The 25,326-nt window shown below is 41.3% G+C and overlaps 2 protein-coding genes across 7 annotated transcripts in view; one reads left to right on the forward strand and one right to left on the reverse strand.

Annotated features, from left to right (window-relative positions):
* The window catches only part of LOC123968019 (acidic amino acid decarboxylase GADL1-like), an 18,951-nt gene extending 2,502 nt beyond the window's left edge, over positions 1-16,449 (reverse strand). Inside the window, exons 1-13 of one of the 4 annotated variants that reach the window (XM_046044484.1) lie at positions 16,432-16,449; positions 3,994-4,187; positions 3,715-3,841; positions 2,861-2,951; positions 2,616-2,725; positions 2,392-2,507; positions 1,812-1,891; positions 1,493-1,547; positions 1,273-1,389; positions 1,126-1,190; positions 952-1,033; positions 561-760; positions 61-112 (exon numbers count right to left, since the gene is read on the reverse strand). In XM_046044484.1, coding sequence (XP_045900440.1) covers positions 61-112; positions 561-760; positions 952-1,033; positions 1,126-1,190; positions 1,273-1,389; positions 1,493-1,547; positions 1,812-1,891; positions 2,392-2,507; positions 2,616-2,725; positions 2,861-2,951; positions 3,715-3,841; positions 3,994-4,158 — 1,260 coding nt within the window. In that variant the 5' untranslated portion in view covers positions 4,159-4,187; positions 16,432-16,449. Of the gene's footprint in view, positions 1-60; positions 126-560; positions 761-951; positions 1,034-1,125; positions 1,191-1,272; positions 1,390-1,492; positions 1,548-1,811; positions 1,892-2,391; positions 2,508-2,615; positions 2,726-2,860; positions 2,952-3,714; positions 3,842-3,993; positions 4,188-6,393; positions 6,619-16,431 lie in introns of those variants that run through there. The other 3 variants (XM_046044482.1, XM_046044486.1, XM_046044483.1) reach the window with 3 other exon arrangements.
* Positions 15,772-25,326, forward strand: part of LOC123968017 (potassium voltage-gated channel subfamily G member 2-like) — a 12,410-nt gene continuing 2,855 nt past the window's right edge. The window contains exons 1-3 of one of the 3 annotated variants that reach the window (XM_046044479.1): positions 21,604-21,741; positions 22,786-22,887; positions 23,707-24,465. In XM_046044479.1, the coding sequence (XP_045900435.1) occupies positions 21,613-21,741; positions 22,786-22,887; positions 23,707-24,465 (990 nt within the window). In that variant the 5' untranslated portion in view covers positions 21,604-21,612. Of the gene's footprint in view, positions 15,869-21,603; positions 22,888-23,662; positions 24,466-25,326 lie in introns of those variants that run through there. The other 2 variants (XM_046044481.1, XM_046044480.1) reach the window with 2 other exon arrangements.

Consider the following 25,326-nt stretch of genomic DNA (forward strand, 5'->3'; position numbering starts at 1 on the left):
TACTGTGAAATTAGCAAAATAACAGGCTGTGAAATATATTGTTTTTTGAGATAAACTTACTTCCATCACCAGACGGAATCCTTCTCTTTTCTTGATCTCTTGAGCAAGATACCTGCAAAAAAGATCTTCAGAATGTCACACTTATTAAGGTTTAGCACATAATGTGTTTAGATTTATATGCTAGTGAGCTTATCAAGTGTTAGTACTGAAATGTTACAAGTCATTCTAACATAATCATAAACATTTTCAGTGTGGTGGTTATTCACAACATTGCCACTAGAGAGCAATATCCACCAGCTGACTTCTAAATCTACGTCAGGAAGTACTCTACCATCACAATGACCTGCCCATCAGTCTGCATGCATAATGATAATGTAGTACAGTATTCCATCCAAGAAAAAAATCTTTCTTCGGCTGCTGTTCGGTGTCACGAGGTGCATGAATTGAGGTTAACAGTGTTTAACAGACCGCTTCTGTGCTGACACATTTTAACCAAGTTGGCCATTCTGTCACTGAGTGTCAGCTGCAGCTCTGCGATGCGTCTGTTTCCTCAGACTAACCTGGCCATGGCGAGGGCTCTGTCCACCCTCTGCTCCAGCTCTCTGGTTCCCAAAGCCTTCCACATGAGCCAGAACTTGAAGGCGTCCGGCTTCCTGCTGCACTGGACGGACTTGTCCCCTGTGTCGTAGCTGACATCATAGAACTTATCCTGCTGGAAGAGGTAGGAGGCCTGAGCAGAGTGGCAGCGCTGGAGGAGACTCTGAGGAAGCACAATGACAAGGATGCTTTATACAGCATATTTACATTTCACGGAACATCAGAAACTCAATTCATTATTTGTATATTGAAATGATACTTTAATATTGACACAAAAGTCACTTTCGACTGGCTTTACTGGTGTTGTTTCCATGGAGGAGCTGAGTTATCAGATTATAAGTGAGCCTATCTTACCGTTTTGTCCCTGATCAGGAAAGCAGAGCACTGCAGACATGCCATCAGCATCTTGTGAGCGTTCCAGGCCACAGAGTTGACTCTTATTGGACACAAGCAACACAGCAGAGAATTTATGTAGACGATAGCGTTGTTAGAAGCAAAATGTTGCTTTGACTTGATCAAACTGTTCACCTGTGGATGCCCTTTAACAAATGTTTATGCTTCTTGGACATCAGAGCTGCTCCTCCCCAGCAGGCCTGATGAACAGGGAAGAGACAAGAGGCTTTTATACTGAAATTATGACAGGATTATTGGAAATGAATGACTGAATGAACTCACGTCCACATGCAGCCACAGGTTGTACTTCTCACATATGTCTGCGATTTCATCAATGGGATCAAAAGCTCCGAGCACTGTGGTCCCTGCTGTGGCGTTTACCATGATGGGCACGGCACCCTGAACACACACACGCAGGGTTAATGATGTTTCAGTGTTGTGCACTAAATTATATGTAACAATGTCTCTGTTCAGGCCTCAACAGGTAAGATGACTCCCTCACCTCACTTTTAGCGGCTTTTATTTGCTCCTCCAGAACCGAGGGAATCATTTTTCCTCTGACAAACACACAAAACAATTCTGTTTGACATCAAATAAATGGACCAGTTCATGGGAAAATGAAACTGTATCTACGGCCTGAGTTATATTCTTCTCCAGCACACTGGCTCAGTAAGCGAGTAGGAGATTTTAATAATGACTGTTCAAACAGAAACACTTCGATTGATTTAATGAAATCAATGCCAACAGACAAAGGCCTCTGTCCACAGAGAGGAGCCTGGATATCAGGCAGGATTATAAAGTGTGTGTGAGAAGCAGTTTACCTCTTATCAGATGGAACCACGTAAACGTTCTTAGTGCCGATGCCCAGTAAAGCTGCTGCTTTGGAGATGGAGTAATGAGCCTGGAAGAGATTAAGCAAGAGTTTCCTTAATCAAGAAAAATGCAAAGCGACTTCAGCATCTTTCTGAACTCTTGTGGCAGAATAATTCAAAAGGACTGTATGACTGCAGTTACACAATAATCAGAAAGTAAATGCACTCTTAAAGAAGAGATCTATATATTTGTGATTATCTTCAAATCCTAGAACAAACTAAACCAAACACATGAACTGATCCTTCTAACAACATTTCAGTAGTGTGTATCCAAAGCCTGATACTGTATATGTTCTTCCTCTGTGCCATCAAGTGCCATTGTTGTCTAAAAACCATTGAACACATCAGTAAGCCTCCTGTTTCAGTAACATTTGTTAAAAACTACAGTGACCAGCTGCGGAAGGAAACCACTGAACCTATTTTTAAATTGAAATTGATTTGTGAGCTGTTTTAAAAGATTTCAGTAGGAACCAAAGGGCTTCGTGCTGAGAGCCACAGATTGTTGACTCTGTTGGTTGGTAAATTTTACCTCCTGTGATGTGAAGACGACCAGTCGCGCAGAGCCGGAGAGTCCGACCTCTTTAATGTCAGGGCAGTGACTGTACCTGGCTAAGTTCACAGCGTACATGTTGGACATTGAGCCACCTGGAAGGAAAACAGCAAACAGAGGATGATTTTTATTTGTTAAGACCCATTCATTAGGAATCATTAGGGAGCAGTAGTGATAACACTGGGTGCCGCTGGTGACCGTACCGGGGTTAAAGAGACCATCGCCTCCTTCCTCCCAGCCGATCATTTCTATCATCTTCCTCATCACAGTATCCTCCATCAGGGTAAAGACTGGAGCCACCTCATAAGTGTACCTGATGGAAAACACATGTGCAATGTCATTACATGATTTCAAAGTTTAGTGTAACGCCGCATAGGTAAAAGAAAGCCACTGGACTGAAATTATTCCACGTGTGACTTAGAGAATTACTATGAAACACGCAACTCACAGACTGGTTTTGAGAGTCTCCACTATGAAGCTGGCCGCTGTGGAATATGGCTCCAAGCCTGCAAACAGCTGGTTGAAAAAACGAGGATGGGCTACAGAGATGACAGACAAAATCCGTTATCACCTTTGAATGCTTTCCTTTCTTGCTTCCTAAAATTTGAAATAATAGCTACAGCGCTGGATCATTCTTTTGGTTAGATATGTGGAACAAATGGCACAGAATCCTAAGATAAAAATGGTGTTTTTTTATCGAAAAATAAAGCTGTTTTTGCCTTGAGTACAGGAAAACCATCAGTCACCATGACTGGCTGTGGAGACATCCTGTACTTTCATTCGGCTCATTCCACCTTAAAACCACTTGATGCAGTTTATCACTGTGCCCTGCATCACAGTTACAGGGGACGAATTACAGGAGATGAATATCGTACTGATCGCTGTGTACCAAAAGGTAAGCGTGCCCTCACCTGCAACAACAAGAGAACTGCACACTATCATCAAACTGCCTCAGCATATTACATCTCTTCTCAAATTTAAAAGTACTGTTCACCACCGCAGATCCCCGGACTGACTGACTCTTGATACCGCATCAACAAATACTGAACTTCCACTACTTTGTACCATATAAATGGAATGAATGTCAAAGGACATTGAAACTTGAAAGTCTCATCCTATTTAACTTAGAACATTTTTAGTGACTTCTGTGTTTCTTTCTGACACTGTTTGTATGTATTTGCCCGTATGCGACTGTTTTATCTCTGTTGCTAGTTTCCTATGCTGTACTCAGGGCTGTCTTGCAAAAGAGATCTTGATCTCAATGCGACTACCTGATTAAATAAAGGTTATAAGAAGACTTACTGGTCTTGACGCTGTATCTGATGGCATCTCTGCATCGCTGCAGAACCTTGGACTCAGACTCTCCTCCGTCTCTCAGCTCCAGGTCCAACAAGTCCTTCAGCTGCTCGGGGGAACGCCACTCACAGACCTGGACAGTATGGACACACATTTCAATGTCAAGGTCATCTGTATTGGCAGTAGTCCTATTAAATACACGAGAATCTTATCGGTGCTGTTGTAGAACTCTACAGTACATTGCCACAGACTGCAGGTCAGTAAATAAATAAGCTACGCCTTTACCTTTTCTCTGACATTAGTGGCCTTTGTCACTGCCTCATCCAGAATAATTTCCATGGCTTGGTGGATGAAGCTCTCTGCTGCGTGTACGTCCACGGTGGGGCCATTAAGGACAAAATTGTCTATGAAAACTGAAGGACATTTCACTGGAAGCCTGGGATCACCCATATGGCACTGGTTATCACAGGAATTCACTCCTGCAAATGAAAAAAAAAAAAAAGATCCACAAAAAGTAGCGATGAGAGGCTGTTTGCACAGAACCTCTTGTGGGTCTTGCTGTCAGTATCATTAAATGCAGAAAAGCCCTCTCACACTCAGATGAGGTGGGAAGTTGCATGCTGCTTGCTGTGCAAAGCTTTTCCAGCGTTATGCCTGGTGCTTTATCTTAAGTGAATCATGGTGATTAGACTGAGCGAGACTAAGAAAGTTATTTTTTTCCTGAGGTTAAAGTGAGTGAAGCATATGATACTTTACCACCACGCTTCCATGGTCATGACAGAATAGCATTCATGTCTGTATTTTTGTTAATGTGATGGATCTCCCTCATGCATGAAACATACATAATCATTATCTCGCTCCCAACACGGCAGTTTGGTAAGTGGCCTCACGGTCAACGTGCAACGCAGTCTAGCGTCGGTTCGGCACGTGCAGGTCTCTGTGCTGAATCATACTTTGGTTAGATTGTGGCACCAAAACTACTCGCTGAGGTTTAGAAAAGTTCATGGTTTGGGCTACAATAAGATCGTTAGTTATGTGTGTGTAACTGTAAAGTTAAAAAGAAGTAAAAGTTGTCTATTGGTTTCACATGTTTAATACGCAGGTCAGTTTTCTCTGTAAAGTATTATAACAACATCAAATAAAATAAAAGTACACTGGCTGCCTGAATGGTTTCTGTTGGTTTCCTATAGTTTTCTGTGCAAAGTAAACATCAAATGTCAGTTTAGTGTTTACTGCTGACTGTGCAATTTGTTATCTCATTAACTAGTCCTCTAGGTATTTTCCATTGTCACTGATTAAAACAATTCATAAATCAATTATGAACTTACCTTTTGCCATTAAATTTACAAGTGCTATAAAGACACTGTGTATCCAACAGCGGCTTTACTGTTATGAGTCTACAGACACTTTGGCTTTACATACATCACAACCAGTTGTAATTTGGTAATATATATTGACCAGTCAAACCAAAATCAACTTTTTAAAGTGAATTGTGTATGAAAATAATTAATTTACATAATAATATAATTTACACATACATTATCTGTCTTTATATAGTGACAGAACACCTGCATTTAAACTGCCTTTATCATACTGCTTTTGAGTCCAAGCTGCTTAATAACCTATGAACTGTCTTGATTTTCACCTTTGATAAATGTTCTTTTTATATATACTGTCAAGGGCCATATTAGTCATGGCAGAAGTCCAAACTGTAGGCACGACTAAACTCTTTAACCCCTCAAAGCAAACTACTGCTTATCTCTTGACATTTATCCAACTTGTCACAGAGGTGGGTATCACTCTAAATTTCAGTTGCGTTTCTACCCTCACAGGTAACGTCCTGCCCTCCAGCCCCTCAGGGGTCCTGAATGCCCCAGGTTTACTGTGCCACAATATTCAATTAATTAAGGGCCCTAAGGCAGGTCCTGCACTTTTACCCAATCAAATTTGATGGGCTTATCTAGTTTTGTTGTAATAGATACAGTAGTCCTCATTATTTCAAAGCCAGGCCTGCCTTTCAAAGTTTCATCCTCTCCTACTTTGGGACTTACTGCAGTTCATTCAGTCTGGCCTGCCTTGATATGATGTGCAATTGGTCTTAAAACAGATAAGACGTTTGACTGTTTTATATCCAAGGTGTGGACAATCTAGGGGAAAATATATCATATTCCTCCATATACTTGCCTTGTGTATGTTACTGTATAGTTAATTTAACCTTTTACAATATTTTGACCCTTTTCATTAAAACTGCGATTGTATTTCTATGGTGCATCTATCAAGATATTACACACTGTAAATCTCAAAAATGCATAAATTAATCTGTACCACCACAAAGCTACTGTAGTAACGTTAGACTTCATCTGTCTCCTCCCTGCCTCGTGGCACATAGCCTAAGGCATGCAGAGCAGTATCGCAGCTGGGCTGTGTAGGAATAATTGAACTCTGTTCTCACGTAACACTTTGTTAGCACCAATGCGACCTTTTTGTTGAGTTTTACCTGCAAAAAAAGTTGCAATACATAAATGCAAATGCAATATTTGTTAATGTGTGTTACAACTGCAATGCACATTAAGCAACACACCAGGGCCTATAAAGCTTACTTTGACATATTCATTAGTACCTTCTTCTGTAAGGTAAAACAACTATTTCAAGTGAAAATTATTTCAAGTCTTCTATAATACTTACCATTCAAAGTTTTCTCCATGCTTGAGGCCATTTCTCAGCTGTGAGTCTGCTGTAAATTGTCCCTCCCGTTTATTGAACACTTACAGTAAGACGTCTGTATTTATACACAGAAGCACGGACTCTTCTGATGTCATGGAAATTTCCATGGATGGCTTTGGATGTCCAGCAGCCAGGGGAATCTGCACCACAAAATAAATATCACTGCTAATATCTTGTATAACTTAAGCTTATTTCCTGGTCTGATTAGTATGGAAGCACGAGGCGCATAGACCACTGTAGCCTATAGGTTAAAAACATATGGAGCAGGGCGGGGGGCGGGGGCGGCGACTAGAAGAACAGCTTACGTGGAAATCCTGAGATTCCAGTGGTACCCAACATTAAGAAAAAATAAGAAATATACAAGAAAAAACCTCTATTATAAAGTTACAAATTTAGAGGAAGACCCCTCTGAAATACTCATTTTTAGATGTGCTTGTGTCATTAAAGGCTCTGTAGGACCCTATGTGTAGGACTATGTTAAAAGCAGGGTATGCAGATGCAAATTAAGCTACTTTCACGCACCATTATTATGAGACACATCCTGTTCAAAGACCAAAAGCATAAACTGGGGAAGAACTGCAGACATTTATAAATAAAGATGTACATGCTTTCAAGTGGCTTTGATGCTGCCTGTCTGCAAGCCCCACCTCTTCTCTTAAGTCTGACTATTGTCTTGCATTATTAAAGTGTAACCTTCCTACAGTCTATAAGTGAAACTAGGACTCTCCATTCTGCTAGCCCCCCAAGATATTTGCAGTGGAGGACTTCAGTGTCCAAGTAGCCTCATGGCAACGTAGTGAGGCGGGGAGGTAAGGAGACACCGACCCCCGATAGACCTCTCAGAGTTGCAGGGAGACCCTGCAGGGCCAGGCAAATGGTAGAAAACTGGAAGTCAGAGCGAACCAGCCATGAGCAGCTGCTGCCAGACACAGAAAGATTTGCCACTCACTAGAAGCACATTCATGGCCCTTAGTAAAACTTTCTTCCTGGTGCCTGTGTTGTAGCTGAGCTAGCTGCTCAGAGAGACTGAGAGGGTTTCCAGTGTGTGTGTGTCTAAGCAAGCAACTGTCTGAGAGAATATACATTTTTTTCTTAGAATATTACATTCCTCCCAGGCTCTGTAATGCATTTTTTAAAAAAACCTACAATGGCCTTAATACGCCAACTGTATGGAAGCCCTGAGAGGCAAGTGTGAAAAAGTCTGATCTAAACTGTTTTGTCTTCTGTGTTTATGACCTATGACCAGTATATAGGATTCAACGGTCTCTAGTGGAGAGGCTGAAGATTGCAAACAACTGAATACTGTTCAAGTCACCTTCCCAAGCATGTAGGACAAGCTACAGTGGCCGCAAAACTCACGAAAAACAGGAAAGCCCCATCTAGAGCCAGTGTTTGGTTTGTCCATTCTGGGCTACTGGATTGTCAGAGTTATTATTTTTTTTTATAATATTACCTCCCTCCCCCAGCTCCGTAATTTATGTATTTATCTACAATTGCCCTAATATGTGATCACACTGACACCATATCTGTCTTTAAAAACATTTCCGGTGCAACAATACAGTGGTTATTCAACAATAGCTATCAATTACATTGTCAGAAATAGGATTTCAAAAAGGTTCCGCCTACTGTAAGTGACCTGGGAAGAAAGTCCCGCACAGTCTGCAAAAATGTGATCTTAATCAGGAAATAACTAGAACAAAATAAAGTAAACAAGTCAGAAACTAAAACACATACTTAAGATTTGTACAAATAACAGTTTCATTTGTTATATTAGTAGTGTACTGTCATTTGCTAGTTATAATTACATATTATTACATATTATTCACTAAACCCCAAAATAAACACTTCTACTTTACAACTGAGGTTACGGTGCACCAAACATTCAACATTAACACTACATTCTGGCCTTGAGTAGCATTCAATATCAACATTCAATTGCAGAGTGACGACATAGTCACTAATCATGCAGCCTACTACTTGGTCAAATTAACTCAAGCATTTCTCATATATTTATCTATTTAAGTGTTTTGCTATTCTTTGCATATATTGTTTTTATTGAAATATAACCTCTGGGCTGTAGTTTTTCTTTTTGCAAGACTGCGATAAGAAACCGCTGCAGGGGAGAGATTAAATACACAGATGAAATCCATGTACAAAGAGGAGTTGAACCCAGGCTTGTGCAACTCACATTTAGTTAGCTGTAAGTGGCTGTGTCATCGGACCACTGGAGTGAACATTGTCCTTTCCCCCCGCTGTGGAAAATAACTGAATCTGTCCTTACTGTGGAAAGTTACAGAATCTCTCCATTTCAGTCATGTGGGGCAGTTTATTGATATAAGACAGAGTATGTCCAGGTAATGTAAGTCTGCACAGAAAGAGTCACAGAAAGTGAGTTTCAACCGTGCAGAAGAAACTGGAGTCAGATGGATGCTGGGATGTGTGAGCAGCAGCAATGAAGAAGAGGATGATGATGATGATTATGCAGTGATGTTTTTAGAGTAGATTGTGTAGCAGCCGCAACAGGTTATGCTAGGGCCACACTGCCTTACTTGTAAAACAGGCGAGATGGCGATTCGCTACATGAAGTGCTGCTGTAGCTGCGCTGCTCATGTGGCCTGTATGGCTGCTCCAACCGTGGACATGTACGGTCGTAACAAAACTTAGCAAAGCATTTATTTAAACAAACGGTGGTGTGTTGAACACATTATTCAAGTACATTGCACTGGGTTTCTGAACACGTCACTGCTGATTGGGTAACACCTCTGATACTTCCATCAAACACAAGAAAACACATTGTTTTGAGGAAACATGTCATTCAAGCCAGAAAACATAGCAAAATGCTGCACTACGTTTTCAAATTGAACATGCCCCTTTTAACATCGGCGCCGAAATGAAAAGCAAGAGGTTCCACAACGCGTTGTTCACACGGACCGTAAGGCGGGCAAAGCACAAAGATAGGCTGAACCAGTAACCAGCTAGGTGCCAGTGTGTCAGTTAGTTTTTGGTAATTTGATTAAATACAAATTTATTTAGGAATATGCACCATGTAAGTAATATCAGCTGAAATAATAAAGATATTAGGATACATGGCCCGTCTACAAGACAGGGCCAGAGCTAGCAGTTTACATCCTGAAGTTCATTGTTAATGTCTACAATGAATGAACAGTCCACAGTGATCATCAACAGATGGGTTACCATTTTTCAGTTCACCCTCAAACACCTTTGGGTGTAAGGGCAACTACTTTAGCAATAATGAAAAAAAAGAATGACTCTCACAATCATCTCCTCCATCACCTGTGACAAACCTTTTATTTAGGTACAACAAATCCAGAATAAAGCGCAGTGGCTCTGGGGCTGATAAAGTGAAATGAATAAAACTACTTACAGTTAATCTTGCACTGCAACAAAGGAACAGGCTGGAGTATAAAACATGATTACCTATCTCAAATAATAAAGTAATGTAATAATGTCACATATACTGTATATGGAGGTCGATCAAACATAGCTAAATAGCTTAAATATTTAATGGGGTACAGATGAATGTACAGATGTATTTATTTTCATTCTTTACACACATTACACAAGACTAAGAAGCTATGCAGACAGTTCTCCACTCAGAGACACAACGGGTGAGTCTCTATGAGACACTTCCAGATGAATCTCGTACAGACCGGAAGAACGTAGCTAGCTTCCATCGTTTGTTTTAAAGGTGTTGACAGCCCCAACAACAAGGGGATTTTTATCATCGTGTGGCTGAGCTGAGGTTGGACGCCCAGCGTCATTAGTATTTTCAGACGAGTGCAGCGCAGATGGATGAACTTCTATCAGTCATTGGCCCTGAACTGACCAGACAATCAACAAATTGAGCAGCCAGAAACAGAGCTGCCATAGAACCCAAGAAGAGACTAGCTGTTGGACTGAGGTAAGTTTAACATTTCACAGACATTAAATCACTGACCACAGGCTTAATAAACTTTTTAACAGAGATAGAACCTCACTCACTATTTTCAACTACAGACTATCAAGAGTTACAGTGGTGGTGGAAATTGCCTTTTGTATTCTGGCATCCAGGTGGAGTGTATTATTGCATCGTAGAATCAACCTGCTTCCTCAAAATGTCTACACACTTGTGGTGGCTGCATGCATCCTTGACAACTTCCTGCTTGCTCCTAGCAAAAACCACAGGTTGCTGGATGAGGAAGATCAGCTAGGGAGACACATGGCAACAGTGAGGAAACATGGATGGAAACCGGGCATCAAGAGAGGCTTGTAATATCAGGGAGATTTTCTGCACATTCTTCAACTCCTGAAGGTAGTGTGTCGTGCCAGGACAGGATGGTGTGATACCATGAAAAAAGCAAATTTGGACCCAAATAACTTGGTGTAACCATATAATAACAAAGCAAGTTATTATTCTTATTAGTCTTATTTTTCTTATAGTTTATAGGTTATAGCTTATAACCTTATAGCTTTGCTAATTAGAAAGTTATAATATTAAACTCCAGGCCTTGTCCTTTTTGGTGTTGTCCTTATGTAAAGGATCTGTGGTGTCATACAAAATCTTAAGATAAATCTCTCGTTGTCCATGGTGTCAAATGTCCTCTGACCTGGAAATCTACTGGCCTGGTGCTACCAGCTATGATGTAATATTGAGGTAGAGACAGGGTGTTTTATTTTGAAAATCGACCGGATTCTCTATGCTGTTCTGTGTCTGACTTCCTGCCAGGTACGATCTGCCCTATGCTGCTTGATGCGTCTTTCGTCAAAAATAGACTGGCTGCCTATTCTCTGTGCAGCGAAGCGGAGAGCCGCGTCTGGGATGTGCTGCGACGTTTCAAGTGTAAGCACAAGCATTGACTACAATGGTCAATTTGCTCCGGCAGCCGTGGTGCAGTTGTAATGCGGCGCACACGCCGTTTGTGGTTAGGGGTGCAAATCAGCTGAATCTCTGATAAGCTAGATAGCTAGGTCACAGAGGTTCTGATCAGCTGAGTCTCTAAAACACTTAACAGCTGATTCCCTGAGAGTCTGTGGGACGCAAACCAGCTGAATCTTTGGTGAGCTGGATAGCAATATCTCTGGAACACAGGTTAGCTTATGCCTCGTGCAGGCTACACGACTTTCAGCGTCAGCCGATGGCCGTGCAGTTCACACCGCACAACTTGCCGTCTTGTGACGGGAGTCGAAGTCATTGTAGCATTCACACTACGTGAGTGATCTGTGACAGGGGGTCACACACTACACAAGCTGACAAGGACTGTCAACTGACGCTGGTCTCCAAACCACGTTTTGTCAAGAAAACACACGTGAAATGCGAAACGGGAAATGACGCGAACCTACACATGAAACAGCTGTTGTTTGTTATTATAAAGATAGCAATTATAAAGACAAAAAATATGGGTGAAAGAATGGAGTTGCACATGCAGGTAGCAGGGATTGTCTGAGCTACAGAGAGAGCTGGAGGGGAGTTAAAAGAGTTTTGCGACGAAAAAGTAGCTGCCTGCTCTCATTGGCTGGATGTGGATGTCGAGTTGGCCGACTCTTTCAGATATTTGGCATGCTAGATATCTGGCAGACGTTGGCGATGTGTCAGAAATGTGTTGGGGAGCCGTTTTAATGCGACGTTGTGCAGTTCACACATAACGACTGGCGACCGCCAATTGACTGCTGATTTATCCCCGATCACAGGCAACATGGGCAACAAAATCTCAGAGGGACTATACAGCTGAAACTCAGTGAAGATAGGGAACAAAGTCTTGGGGAGGGTGGCTAGGTCAATCTGAAAAACAAGGCAACAAATCTCTGAAGAGCTAGACAGTGGATTTTTAGTGAAACTGGAACATAGTCTACATAGTGAACATGTAGTGAAAGCTGGCTAGCTTAGTCTCTGAAGAATCAGGCAACAAATTCTCTGAGGAGCTAGATATCTGAATCTTAGTAAGATTGGGTAAAAGGGTCTCTGTGATACTGGGAGGAGGAGCATGGCAGTGGAGACTCTGGTGTGAGAAGAGGTTTAGGCTGCCACTGGCGTCGGGAACCAGGATGACTACGTCTCCTCTTATGGCTTCCACGCAACTCACCGAAAATGACCAGGCGAGTGCCCTCGCTGGAATGCTGGATGCAGGGTGGCTGACCAACAATCAGGCTGGCAGATAGCAGACAGGGGACCAGGCAGGTTGATGCTACATGGCTAGTGGGCCAGGGATCAGGCTAGCAGATGCTAGCTGGCTGACCATTAGCGGGCAAGGGGCTAACAGGCTTGGATGCTGATGAACAAGAAGTAGATAGAGGAGCTGAGGTGTGAAGAAAGCTGACCATTCCGGGATAGATTCTCTCAACCGAGGCTTCGAAGAAACTAGTCTCCCCATGGCTGTCATGACTAGCCTTATGCCACTTATTCTTTAGCTCCAACAAGTCCATCCATAGTTCTTAAAGTTCATCAGACATCATGTCTGCTGGGTCCATAATGGTTGGATCGTACTGTCAGGCTTGGTGTTGTTTGCTCAGGCAGTGAAGGGCTTTGCCAGAAATTCTAACGTTATAATCCAACTAAAAACAGGTTATGCAAACAGGAATGTAAAATCCAAAAGGCAATCATAAAGTCCCAATCCAAAACACGAAACAAAAATAATCCAGGCAGGGAAGAATCCATGAACATAAAGACTGGGAACAAACTGGCAGAGTTGCAGACAGATGAATGGGACAGGAAACCACACGACACGATGGATGAAGGACCCGACAGAGGCTGACCGGAAATCAGGACAATTAATACAGACACACACAAGCAAGGAGGGTGAATCAACAAGTGAAACACTTTAGGGAAAACAAAGACTAAACAAAGCTAGAAACACGAGGAAACAGAAATTTGCTGTATTTCTAGAGTTTTTTTGGTCTAAGGTGTAGCAACCACAAGGGTTGAACAACAGTCTCTCAATGAGTGACTGAAGAGCCAGACCCAGATAGCACACACACATCTTGCTGATGTCAATGTTATATTTACAGTGTCTGACAAGCAACGCATAGTCAGATTTCTTCTGAAGTTAATTTCAAACTTATCAGATGTCGGTCCACTGCTTGCAGACTTCCTGGCAGTGCAGGAGAAGGAGAGATGCTCACGTGTGCCAAGTAGGGTTGTCAGGTAAGCGATTACTAGACTGACATCAAATAGCTATGTAATTAATTATGCTACATTTAAGACAGCATAACAGTTACAGGGTGGATTTTTGCCAGTGCGCCATATCTTTAACACAGCCCAGAATCCGGCTCATCAACTACCTAGATTTAGCTAGGCTAGTTTGGATAACCTCAGCATTCAACTTCCTATTGAAGTCTGGTTGCCTGGCTGTCAGGTGCCCATCATCACAATGAGGCTTTAACAGCTGAGGCAGCAGCAGGTAGGCAGAGTCCCTGATGGTATATTATATATGAGAAAAGGTTATTAATAACACGGGGTGGTGGTTGCGCATAGATAAGATGATTGCCTTTGGTGTGGGGGACCTGGGTTCAATTCCCACTGTGACACATCCACCATTGTGTCCCTGAGCAAAACACTTAACCCCTAGTTGCTCCAGAGGTGTGCAACCTCTGACATGTATAGCAATTGTAAGTCGCTTTGGATAAAAGCGTCAGCTAAATGTAATATGGAATCATTTTTATAGTTATGTAGCCTCCACATGGCCTACACCTCCATTTTTCCTCTGATAGACTAGGGAGGGACAACATCTCCACAAATCCATTTTTGGAACAATCCTTCAGAAGGGAGGGGTATAGCAGAGATATACAGTAATTCATAATTTAATGATTATTCATTTAGCTGACACTTTTATCTAAAGCTACTTACAATTGCCGTATAAGTCAGATGTCGCACACCTCTGGAGCAAGATTTGAACCCAGGTCTCCCACACCAAAGTGTATTATCCACTGTCCCATCGCACAGTAAACACAACAATTCTTTCATCAGTATAGGCTTATATGCTTCAAATTATATATTATATATATGTAAATATTTGCATGAACCTCTATACTATAAAAGAGAAAGTAGGCCTAGGCCTTCCAAGTGGATCTGCCAGCCATGTCTGTCTATTAGGTCTATTTATTTATATGCATGGCACTCCACTAAGTATTTAACTGAATGCAGCCAATATAACATAACCATAACTGTTCTGTTTTGCTGTTTGAAAATGATTGAGGCCTGATACAGGTTGTCAGCTGATTCCCCCCTGCAGGTTAAGGCTGTAACCACAGCTACGTGATTTTCTTCTTTAAATAGTGTGGGTAAACTAACCCCAGGTTCATATATTTGTGAAATTTGTAATTCATTGCATTATGGACATTTCTTTAGATAATTTGAGTGTGGAAACTCTAGGGACCAGGATCCAAATGAATATTCTTGAATGAATTAATAAATAGTCAAATTTAGATCGTATGTCAGAATTATATTTATAGCTCGGAAATAGCAGCTAGTCCTGCGATGTGTTTACAGCTAAGCTTAATACAGGGTCAGGAGTTATTGTGCTATGGTCTACCTTGATATACAGTATATGTGACATTATTACATTACTTTATTGAGGTTTCTACAAGGAGCCAAAGTAGGTCTCAAACAGACCAGTTGATTACAACAGGTACTTAACAATCCAACGCGATTAGAAATCTGGTCTCTCCTCTGATAGTCAGCATGGAGTATTCAGGTCAAGTGTGTGATTGGTAACTACCAGCAGGTGAGGACTGGCACCAAAACTGGAGCGCTGGTTAACGCCCACTGGCTCCACTAGAGAAGAGAGAGAACACAGACAGACGAAGAACTTAAATGCACTGAGCACACCACATTCACCCAAAGACCAAATAAAACAAAAACACACTCAATTACAAACCCACTTTCACTGTGCAGGTGTCACAGCAGGGGGGGCAGGGAATTTCATAACTGATATTGCCATCCAGAGTGCAGGATGTTACCTGTGAGGGTTGAGGCACAGCGTAGAAGAAACTGTCTGCCTGAACTAACTTGCATGGTTGCACAGTTATACTATATATTATTTCCAGCTCTATCATTAAAACAGGAATACCTCCTTTAGGTCTCAGATGCAGATGCCTTAGGAAGAGCTGATGCAGATCTGTAATTTATTAACACACAATGAGGAACACAGTCCTACAGGATAGTGAGGCAGGCAAGGGTCAAAACCAGAGACGGCACTCCATAACAGACATTTCCACAAATCCAAAGTCCACTAAACAGGCAAAAGGTCAAACATGCAGGTAGGCAGAAACAGGGAACCAAGACATGGAGCACAGAGCAACAAAACATCTGGCAGAGATCAATAGAAGTTGACCTATGTATGGTGAGTGGCTGAGAATAAGTTGCAGTGAGTAGTGGATGGAGTTGGCCAGGGCTTCGGTTGAATAGTCAATAAATCTTGATGGAAAACGTCATGTGGTTAAGGTAAGATGTGAAGGAGAATGGATACGAGAATTTTTTTCAGTGTGTTCCACACTGGGGGGGACTTAGCAAAATGACATTCATTGATATATTTTGTTATGATGATGATATTTTTAACCGGAAATGCAATATGCTGGATCTTCAAAAAATTCTCCTGTTTGGATATATTTGAATATACATTTACGTGTGTCTGCCATGCTGAAACTACAGCGGTGCATAGCTGACACAAGGAATTGTGGGACAGCATTATCTTCTTTCCTTTCATAAGGTCCGGTGTTAGAGGACATAAGAAAGAAAGCCCTGAAGCCACTTTCTATAGAATTTAGAGAATTTGACCAGCTTTTATCGTGGCTGCCACTTAGATACTTCCAGGGCCCAATCCCAAATGCCACCCTAAAGCTTAAACCCTGAACCCTCACAGACTTAAATGACTGCAAGTGCATGAAATGGTCAAATTTGAAACAGCACTTTGCGATATCACGTTACCTTTACAACGCCAAAACACGTTATGTACCATTGTGGATTTGGGACATCACAACCAAGAAACTTACTACTAAGAAACTTACCTATTCCACGCTCTTGCTTTACAGAGTGAACTAAAAGTCTTTTTCAAATGAAAAGTTAGTAATTTTCATCAAGACAATATCATCAACATGTAAACTTTTTTGTTGTTGTTGTTGTTGCTGCTTCTTCCATGTTTGTTTACCTTTATTTAACATCTCTGGGCTTCCTCAGTTAGCCTAGTGTTCAACTTCACCACACTATGAACTGTAAGTTATTCCCTGAGGCAAAGTCTGCAGAGATGCAAACTTATGGAAAGTGTATATAAATGGCTCCAAAAGTCTGCGTGAGAGCCCTCTTGCACTTAATGATTTGACAGTGGGACAGCCCTAAGCCCTGGCAGACGTACGAGGAACGCACCTCAAAATCCATGAGGGTGTGGATATTGGGATGGGGCCCAGGTCATTTCACTCAATTAGGAACCTTCATAATTAAAAAAGACTGTTCGACCGCAGCCTGCAGGACTGTTAAGACTAACGAGAGAAGTAGGAACAGGTGTGTTGATGGGTGGGGCAGTCAGATGCTGGGAAAAGTCCAAGGCCTGGGAAAAGTGAGCAAGGCTAGATTAGAGACCAGGACAGAATGTGGGTGAAGAGAGGGACTGATGAGCAAACTGTGACAACGGCAGGTTTTGCTCTACCAGTGTGTTTTTCTTAATCTCTCACCTTATCAGACAGCCGAACTAGGAAGATAATTAAAGAATGGTAAAGTCCATATACAGTATTTAACCCTGACCCAGGGCCTATGCAACGTGGAACACCGATACCATAAAGCTATGAGGATTAACTCTCTTTCTTTAGAGATAAGATAAGAGATAAGACCATGCAGGTTGATTCACTCAAGCAAAGATGTGAGATAGAATTTAACCTTTGTTTTGTTTATGTTTCTGACTCTATGACACTGCATTAATGTTCCTTTACTAAAAGATATTTTGTTTTGAAAAAGTCTTGGTTGTTAGGCAAGATAAATAAGCAAAATGTATGCCCAAAGGACCTGGCCATGATTTAAAGGCTATTTTAATTGGTTTTGCATCTTTTTGAGTTTGTTTGTGGACATTTTGTGTCTCTTTGTTGATGCTCACAAGTATTTGAATTAGAGCTAGAGTCCAAGTCAAGTCTCAAGTCTCTCATGATTATAATGAATGTTGTATAACCTGCTGCGTTCAATCCAGGCTGCTTAACAATGCATAACTATAAGGAATTCTGTAACTGTAACCTGATTTTCACTTCCAGAGCACAACCATGTGCAATGCAATTAATTAACTACTATAAGTCAACACCCACCCCAGACTCTCAAACCCAGTGTAACGTTAACTAAATAAAACTGTAGTGTTACATGATCAACAATAAACCTGTAACCTGTTTGAAGCCAACATTAACAATTAACACGATAAACAGCCTGCGGGACGTAAAATAGCAAGTAAACAAATGCTCATTCATCTTTTCAATAAAAACGAGCGACAGTCAGAGTTAACCTCTTGTAGGTTGTAGCTAAAGCAAGAAGGAAGCTAATGTTAGATGGCCAATGCTGAGCTAAACATGTTTGTTTAACCTATTTTGCATTTGGTGCTTCTTTTGAGTCTACGTAAGCAGGTTATAGGTAACGCAGGGAGGGGAATAACATCTAGCTCATCAGACGTTTCCTAAAAATAAACTTTGTTCACGAGTCCCGCACCTCGAGTCCGAGTCAAGTCTGAAGTCACTGTGTGTGCGACTTTCATCAGATGCCCATAAACACGACTCCAAATGAATGCTAATGTTGTTCTGTCTCTGATAAAAAAACTTTCTAACACTAACCATAACAACTTTCAGATGATGTCAAATGCTATTTCAGATTGTTCCATTTACATTCATTCATTTAGCTGATGCTTTAAAGGTGACTTTGAGTCTCAAACTCAAGTCCCCACCTCTGATCCCTTTGTGTTCCTTTCCGTATATTTCTGGTTGTTTTTTGCCCCTGTTTATAGTCACTCTGCGTTTGTTTGTGCTCATTTTATGTCTGTCTGTGGCCATTTTGAGTCTATTTGTTCTGTTTGTAGTCGTTTTAAGTCTCTTTTTGGTGGTTTTCTTTGTTGATGTTCTGCATCTTTTTTGTTTATTGGATATGTAATATCTGTGCACTTAGTGATCATAGCTGACTCTGCCCAGACTGGGTCTTCAAAGCACTTTGGGAGTGTTAGTGTTTATACCTCTACTCAAGCACTGGAGGTTTTCAGGCCAGGGGCAGGGGGATCCCAACAGCGATTGATGGCGGGCAGCGGCGCCAGATTGGGCACCAGAATCCAGGAGCCAGGTGAGCAACAAACCGTGGTCAGCAGACTCCCAGTGAACATGTAACCCTAACCCTGAACAGGATCAAATACAACTTTAAAACCAACAGGGTCTATAGTAGCTTATAGAGGTGATTTACATCGTTTCTTGATGGACATATAGCTTTAGTTTTTGCTAAACTGCTAACTGCTGCTAACTGTATCTGTATCTGTAGGTAGTTAGCTTGGTTAGCCATGCAGCTTGCAGTTCTATTAACTGACTCAGGCCCAGGGTGCCAAGAGCCAAACCCGGCAAGAAAACCACCTCAGCACTGTAATCCCTGTAGTCAAACTGACCTCTGACAGTCTCGGAGGCTGTGTTCGGCCCCAGTCCCGCCGCTGTGTTCACTCACTGGGAGCTGGAAGATTTTGAAGCAAAGATTTTGCGTAACAGGGTGGCGGGGCACAACTCACATTTAGCACTACTGACTACTGTTAATGCCAATCAAGATCTGTGACAAGTCTGTCCCTAGCTTTGTGTTTGGCTTTTAAAGGAAACGCATAAAAATTTCCGAAGCTAATCTCAATTTAGTCCCACGTATCTGTGGAATTGGCCACAGATACGTAACAGTTGCTGACTCCAGCTGTCACAGCATTTACCAATTGTTGGAATGTGTGTATCCAGTGTGATCGGGGGTAACAAATGCAGCAATACTGGAAGCACGGTCAGTCAAAGGCACTTGCCAATGTCCTTTTAAACAGGTCTAGTTTACTGGCATTGAAGCTTGCATTTCCCAAGTTGTCAATGGAATCCTCTAACCTCTGCAAAGGATAGGAGTCACGCACTGTAACAGAGTTCATTTTACAAAAATAAGTGACAAAACTTCAGATATAGCTTCAAGGAGACAGGGTGAACTCCAGGAACTAGGACTGTGTTTAGCTAACCCGTTCTGGACGAGGTACTGTACCTCCCCATTCATCAACTTGCGCTTCATCTGATTAGCGCGGTGGTGAACTTTAACAGGCCATGGCTCATTTACCTCAAGATCGTGTTGAATGGTAATAGCAATAGCCTATTTATCATACTGGACAAAAAGTATGGACAGTGAAACAAACACAGCTATCATAGGTTTTGGGGGTCTTCCACTTTCAAAATGTTTGTCTATATCCTGTTCTTAGCATCAACGCTTCTCATTACCCATATATACATTTACTACATTACTGCACAACCTGTCTGCATCAAAGTTCATCATTACTGCACAGGGCTGGAGTGAGACAAAAACATTGGCCCTGGCATTTTTGTAGTAAATACCCATCCTCTGGTCACATACAGCTTCTTGTTCTTCCCTGTCTCTCACCTCCACTGCTACAATTTCTTTTTAGCAATTGGGCGGGATATTAACATGATTTTACATTCAGATCCAGATTGTTGGATCGTCCTGTCAAAGATGTGAAAAAGCTGTACAATTTTTCCTACTATTGCATTCATGCAGAAGTCAAGTATCCAAATTTTTACAATGACTATTCATAGTTTTCACATGATATCACACTCCAATGAAAACGCTCCCTTGGAGGGCAAAAGGACGTTAATTTCCGTTGACTGCCAACTAATATGCAAGTGATGCACTGTTACTTTGAGTTTGTGACTTTTTGCGTTGCCAAAATGCTGGATGGTTGTTGTGCTTTCAGATTTGCTAATCGGGGAGTCGAGCCTGAGCTGTGTTAGGTGGGGGATTCCCCAGAAGGTAAAAGAGACCTGGCGGTTTTCAACGGTAGAAATGTAGAAGCGGATGCTGTAACGTTATATGGATCAGATATGCCCAACACTTGCAGTTTGTGTTCATATCTTTCTTTTTCTTAAGTTGAAAGGTGATCCAAATAAAATTTGACTGCTTTTGCGGCGTCTCTAGGAGAGTGAGCCGCTATGTTGGTTTGTTGTTTTGCCCTCCAGGTCACCGCGCATGTCACATGACTGAAAACTATGAATTGCATAATGTGATAATGGTAACAGATCACCTTTTGGTTTTATATCCGTGTTTTGAGAGGAGTAATAGACCTGTACACGTGATAGGGCAATGAAATCAAGGGTGTGCTTGTTTGTTTGGGGAGTTTCAACTACAGGTGACCTCTGCATGTGTGCATGCCACGTGAACGTGCATGCATGCGGGTGGAGAAAAGTCTGGAGTAGGCTACATGTAATCCCTATGTTATCCCAAACATAGGACAACTGTGTTGCCTGTTGTTGTTGAAAATGAAAACAAGTTCCCGCCCACTAGGCTGAAGTCATACATTTAGCACAGTAGAGCTACAGATGTAACCCATTATCAGACAGCCTTTATCAAAGAAACCATTAGCCTAATCATTTTATCAATGTTATGATCTGATATGGACCTAGGTGAAGCTAATGTTGCTACTCTATTTGACATTGAGTGAGCACAAGCTGTAGCCGACTGGTCTCAGTTTTTGATAGGGTTATGATTATGTTATTATCATTGACATTAATTTAAATTAATTATCATTTATCATTGTCATCTTGGGGATGATGATCCCTTCCCCTGAGTGTCCCTGTTTGCTTGCACGCTGTCATGCTCTTGGGTTTTTGTGTGGTATTTTCTGTTATTTTGATAATGTCCATTCCTGTTTTACTCTTTGCCTCTGTGTTCTTGTTTATGTTTGGTTAGTTGATCATTGCCTACTTATTCTCTGTTGTATTTGGTTTCACATGTCCTCGTGTATAATCACTAGCTTAACGTCCAGTTTTATTTTGTAGTGACCTGTTTCATGTGTTTTTGTCTAGATTTGTTTCCTGTCTGCTTGATTGCTTATGTGTCTCACCTGTGTTAATTGGCCTGCCTGCTTGTGTGTATATATTGCCCTCAGTTCTGTTTAGTCCTCGTGGTCTCATCGTCGTATGTGAAGTGTTCTGCTGTGTACTTCCATGGATTTTTGGATTACTCCCTTGTGTTGGATTCCCTTGCCTTTTGTAGGATTTAACTTGTGTCTGGACCTTGTACTCAGTCCTTGTTGGAATTACCCTTTTGTTTGGACTCTTGCCTTGAGAGAAGTAGTAAGCCTGTTCACTACCTGCCAAATATATGCCACCCACTGACAGCTACCATGGTAGCAAGATAGTCAGTTATTCACTCACACACCTGTCAGTGGTGATAATGTTAAGGCTGATTGGTGTATTTTAGGATTTTATATTTGAGTAGTGCTGAAGACATACTTGAAAAATGTGGACACATCCTCTGTGTTCATAACTGTTTTGGCTATAGGTATTTGGTATTACTGAAATATTTAGTATGTAAGTCTACCGGTTAATCTATAGCATTAAAATTTTTACGATTTTCAATTTTCATTCCTGAAAAAGCAATATACTTTTACAAGTTTTAGGAGAACAAAATGTCCAGGACAGCTCTGCACTCTGACAAATACTCCACTTATTACATAATTAAAAGTAGTTTTTAGCATGTTACATAACAGATATGAGTCAGTGTTTTTCACCTCTTATTTATTTTTTTGAGCTCAGGTGCTTTTTGGGAACCTGGTCCATAGGACTGCAGCAGGCATCTTCAGGCATTTTAAATACTTTCAACATTCAATCTTCTACTGTAGTTAGAGTGAAAATGGTTAAATAGAGAGACTGTCTCAACAGTATAATACCCAATTGAAATACACAGGAATCAGCAAATGAATAAATATTTTCAATTCCTTACAAGTTCAACCCAATTTGAATACAGTACATTTTCACTTTTTCCTTTGCAATGCCCAGATGCACAATCTGTCTACTGTTACGTACTCTGTTAAATGTGTGTGTTTGTCTTTGGCTCTTTATCCTCTTGATATTAATCTCATTAATCCCTTCCCCTGTGGAGTCTTTTGACATTGTCTGTCAGGTTTTTGATGCATTAAAGCTAAAAGCTTAGAATGTGACAACGTTAATGGATGGTGTTTTACCAGGAATACCGAACTAGACACAGTGTCCTGATTATGTTCAGGATGACCTCAGGGTCATCCATTAGTCACCCAAACACTGGAGTTAAGAGAGGAAGGGCGGAAAGGATAAATGGACAAATCATCCAGGAGAGTTTGTCTTTCACTTCACTTCAAGTGTTGCAGGTATGATGACACAACTGATTGCTGTTACTGCACATCACAATTTCTGAAAAATAAATTCAGAGACAACAGGAGGATTTGGAATCACCAATTTAAGGTGAGTTACAGAACCTTTACGAGTATAGCAAACATTTTGTCATGAATGATACTATATAAAGGCTTGAGACAAAATGAGATGTATAGATATCTATCTCATTTTGAGCAATTGTAAGTCACTTTGGATTAAAGCATCAGCTAAATGAATGAATGTAAATGGAACTATCTGAAATAGCATTTGACATCATCTGAAAGTTGTTATGGTTAGTGTTAGAAAGTTTTTTTATCAGAGACAGAACAACATTAGCATTCATTTGGAGTCGTGTTTATGGGCATCTGATGAATGTAATGTTCACAATTCAATTTGTGAGAAATATCTGACTCTTCAGCTGCTAAAAACTGCACCATGTACACTAGCTAGTCACTAACTTTGTCTGTCTGCAGTTTGGTGTTACAAGTAGTGGACAGTGGGTATATCATAGCCTGTCTGTATTGCATTGCCTGCTGGCCAAGAAAATCTAAGCTAAAAGATTATAAAACACTTCATAAAGCTGAGGTGAAACAGCAGAGCTGGGTGACTATTATAGATAAACGTCACACAGGTGCATCTCAAAATGTCTTTACAGGTCTTTTAAGTTTATTAGCTGATTAGAGCTATTTTCAGGTAATTTTTAATGGAAGAAAATTAACTTATGATATTCACATTTTTTTAGATGCACCTGTAGTTATTGGTCCTAAAAAGTGCATTTGCATTAGTATGCACAATTGTGTAATGCAGAAATATATCATAAGATACTCCTCTAGAACATTGTGCATATAATAATCCATAATTTCAGGTTTTTCTTCACATCTCCAAATGGAAACAATACTGTAACTACAGTACAGTTCTGTCAAATACCAGTCTACCACCATGGCCATCATCAGTGCTGGATTTGATGATCAGTCCTTTAGTAGTGAAGACAGTTACAGCCATGTCTTCACAGATTCAGAGACCACAGTCAAAGGATTGTACTTTCAGCGTGCACAGCTGCTCCGTGGGTCAGAGGCATTGCGCTGGTACTGCGATCCCACAGAGCAGGCCCTTGTAAACGTCGGGGGCATCCGGTACGCCTTTCCCTGGAGCACCCTTGAGGATGTCCCCCAGAGCCGCCTGAGCCGTCTGCGCTTCTGCACCACCCTGAGGGAGATAGCAGAGTTTTGTGATGACTATGACGAAATGCGACATGAATTCTTCTTTGACCGTGACCCTTTAGCCTTTCGGGCCATCCTCAACCTCCTGGCAAAGGGGAAGTTGCGTCTGCAGCAGGAGGTCTGCAACGTGGCCCTTCACAATGAGCTGCTCTACTGGGGCATTAATGTAGGACAGATGGAGCCCTGCTGTCGCCACCGCATGATGTCCTCTCTGGAGCAAGTGACCGAGCACCAGCGCAAGGAAAACGAGTGGCGGGAGAGAAGGAGGGCACTGAGAGCTCCTGTGGCAGAGGGCAGCCTGTTCCACATGCTGGGAGAAGCAGTGGAGAACCCTCATTCGGGTTTAGCGGGGAAAGTGTTTGCCTTCATGTCTGTCATCATGGTGGTGGTTACTGTGGTCAGCCTGTGCATTAGCACCATGTCAGACGAACAAGAGGAAGGAGCCACGGTGTGTATGAATCAAAGCAATACTTTATATTATTTATAAATATTATATTGTAGATTGAAGGCAAAATACAGAAACGCTACCCCGCCTGTTCTAAGAACGGTCTATCTTTTAGTATGATTAATGTCTTGTTAAATAAAATTCTGAGTCTCCAAAACAAAGAAATGACACCAACTTCCTTTTTTACTTTTTATGTTTGATCACTTTACCTCCATTTGTACAAATAATCACCTCTCTTATTGACATTATGATCACATCTAATATTGATCTACCTTTTAATTTGCCAAGAGTTATTGGAGTAATGAATATAGCGTGAGAAGACGTTGTGAAACGTAACTAGTCCAATAAGGTAAAGAGTGAGGAGAGGTGAGACAATTGGCAGCTAACCTGTCTTCTCATCAAAGCCATTTTTTTTTTTTTTCCGGCCCACCATTCTCAGGAAAATGGTACAAGGGTGGTTCAAGTTACTGTAAAGCCCTGAGTGAATAACTAAATAATAGTAATGTCTCACTAAAGGAGATGCTAGAATCTGCCCTTGCAACAAACATGGTTGCCTGGTGAAGAAACCTGATGGATCAAATTTGTTTTCAGATATGTTTGTGTGTGATGAAAGCACCAATATTACAGACACTGTTTAACTATTGACAACATTTTTTGGAGAACCCATCTAAAAAGAATCAACATGAAAGCATTATTAAGCATAACTTGCTTCCTCTTGCTTCCTTCAATGTGAATTTATTGCATTTAAAAAGTTGATGTATAGGCAGCTGTTTTGCTAATATCAGATGTCAAACGCGCAAATATTTTGACTTTTAAAAATAGTTTCTGCTCACACATTCATCACCACACATGACGACATAACTT

The sequence above is a fragment of the Micropterus dolomieu genome, linkage group LG03, assembly GCF_021292245.1.
Source record: "Micropterus dolomieu isolate WLL.071019.BEF.003 ecotype Adirondacks linkage group LG03, ASM2129224v1, whole genome shotgun sequence".
NCBI classification, from domain to species: domain Eukaryota; kingdom Metazoa; phylum Chordata; class Actinopteri; order Centrarchiformes; family Centrarchidae; genus Micropterus; species Micropterus dolomieu.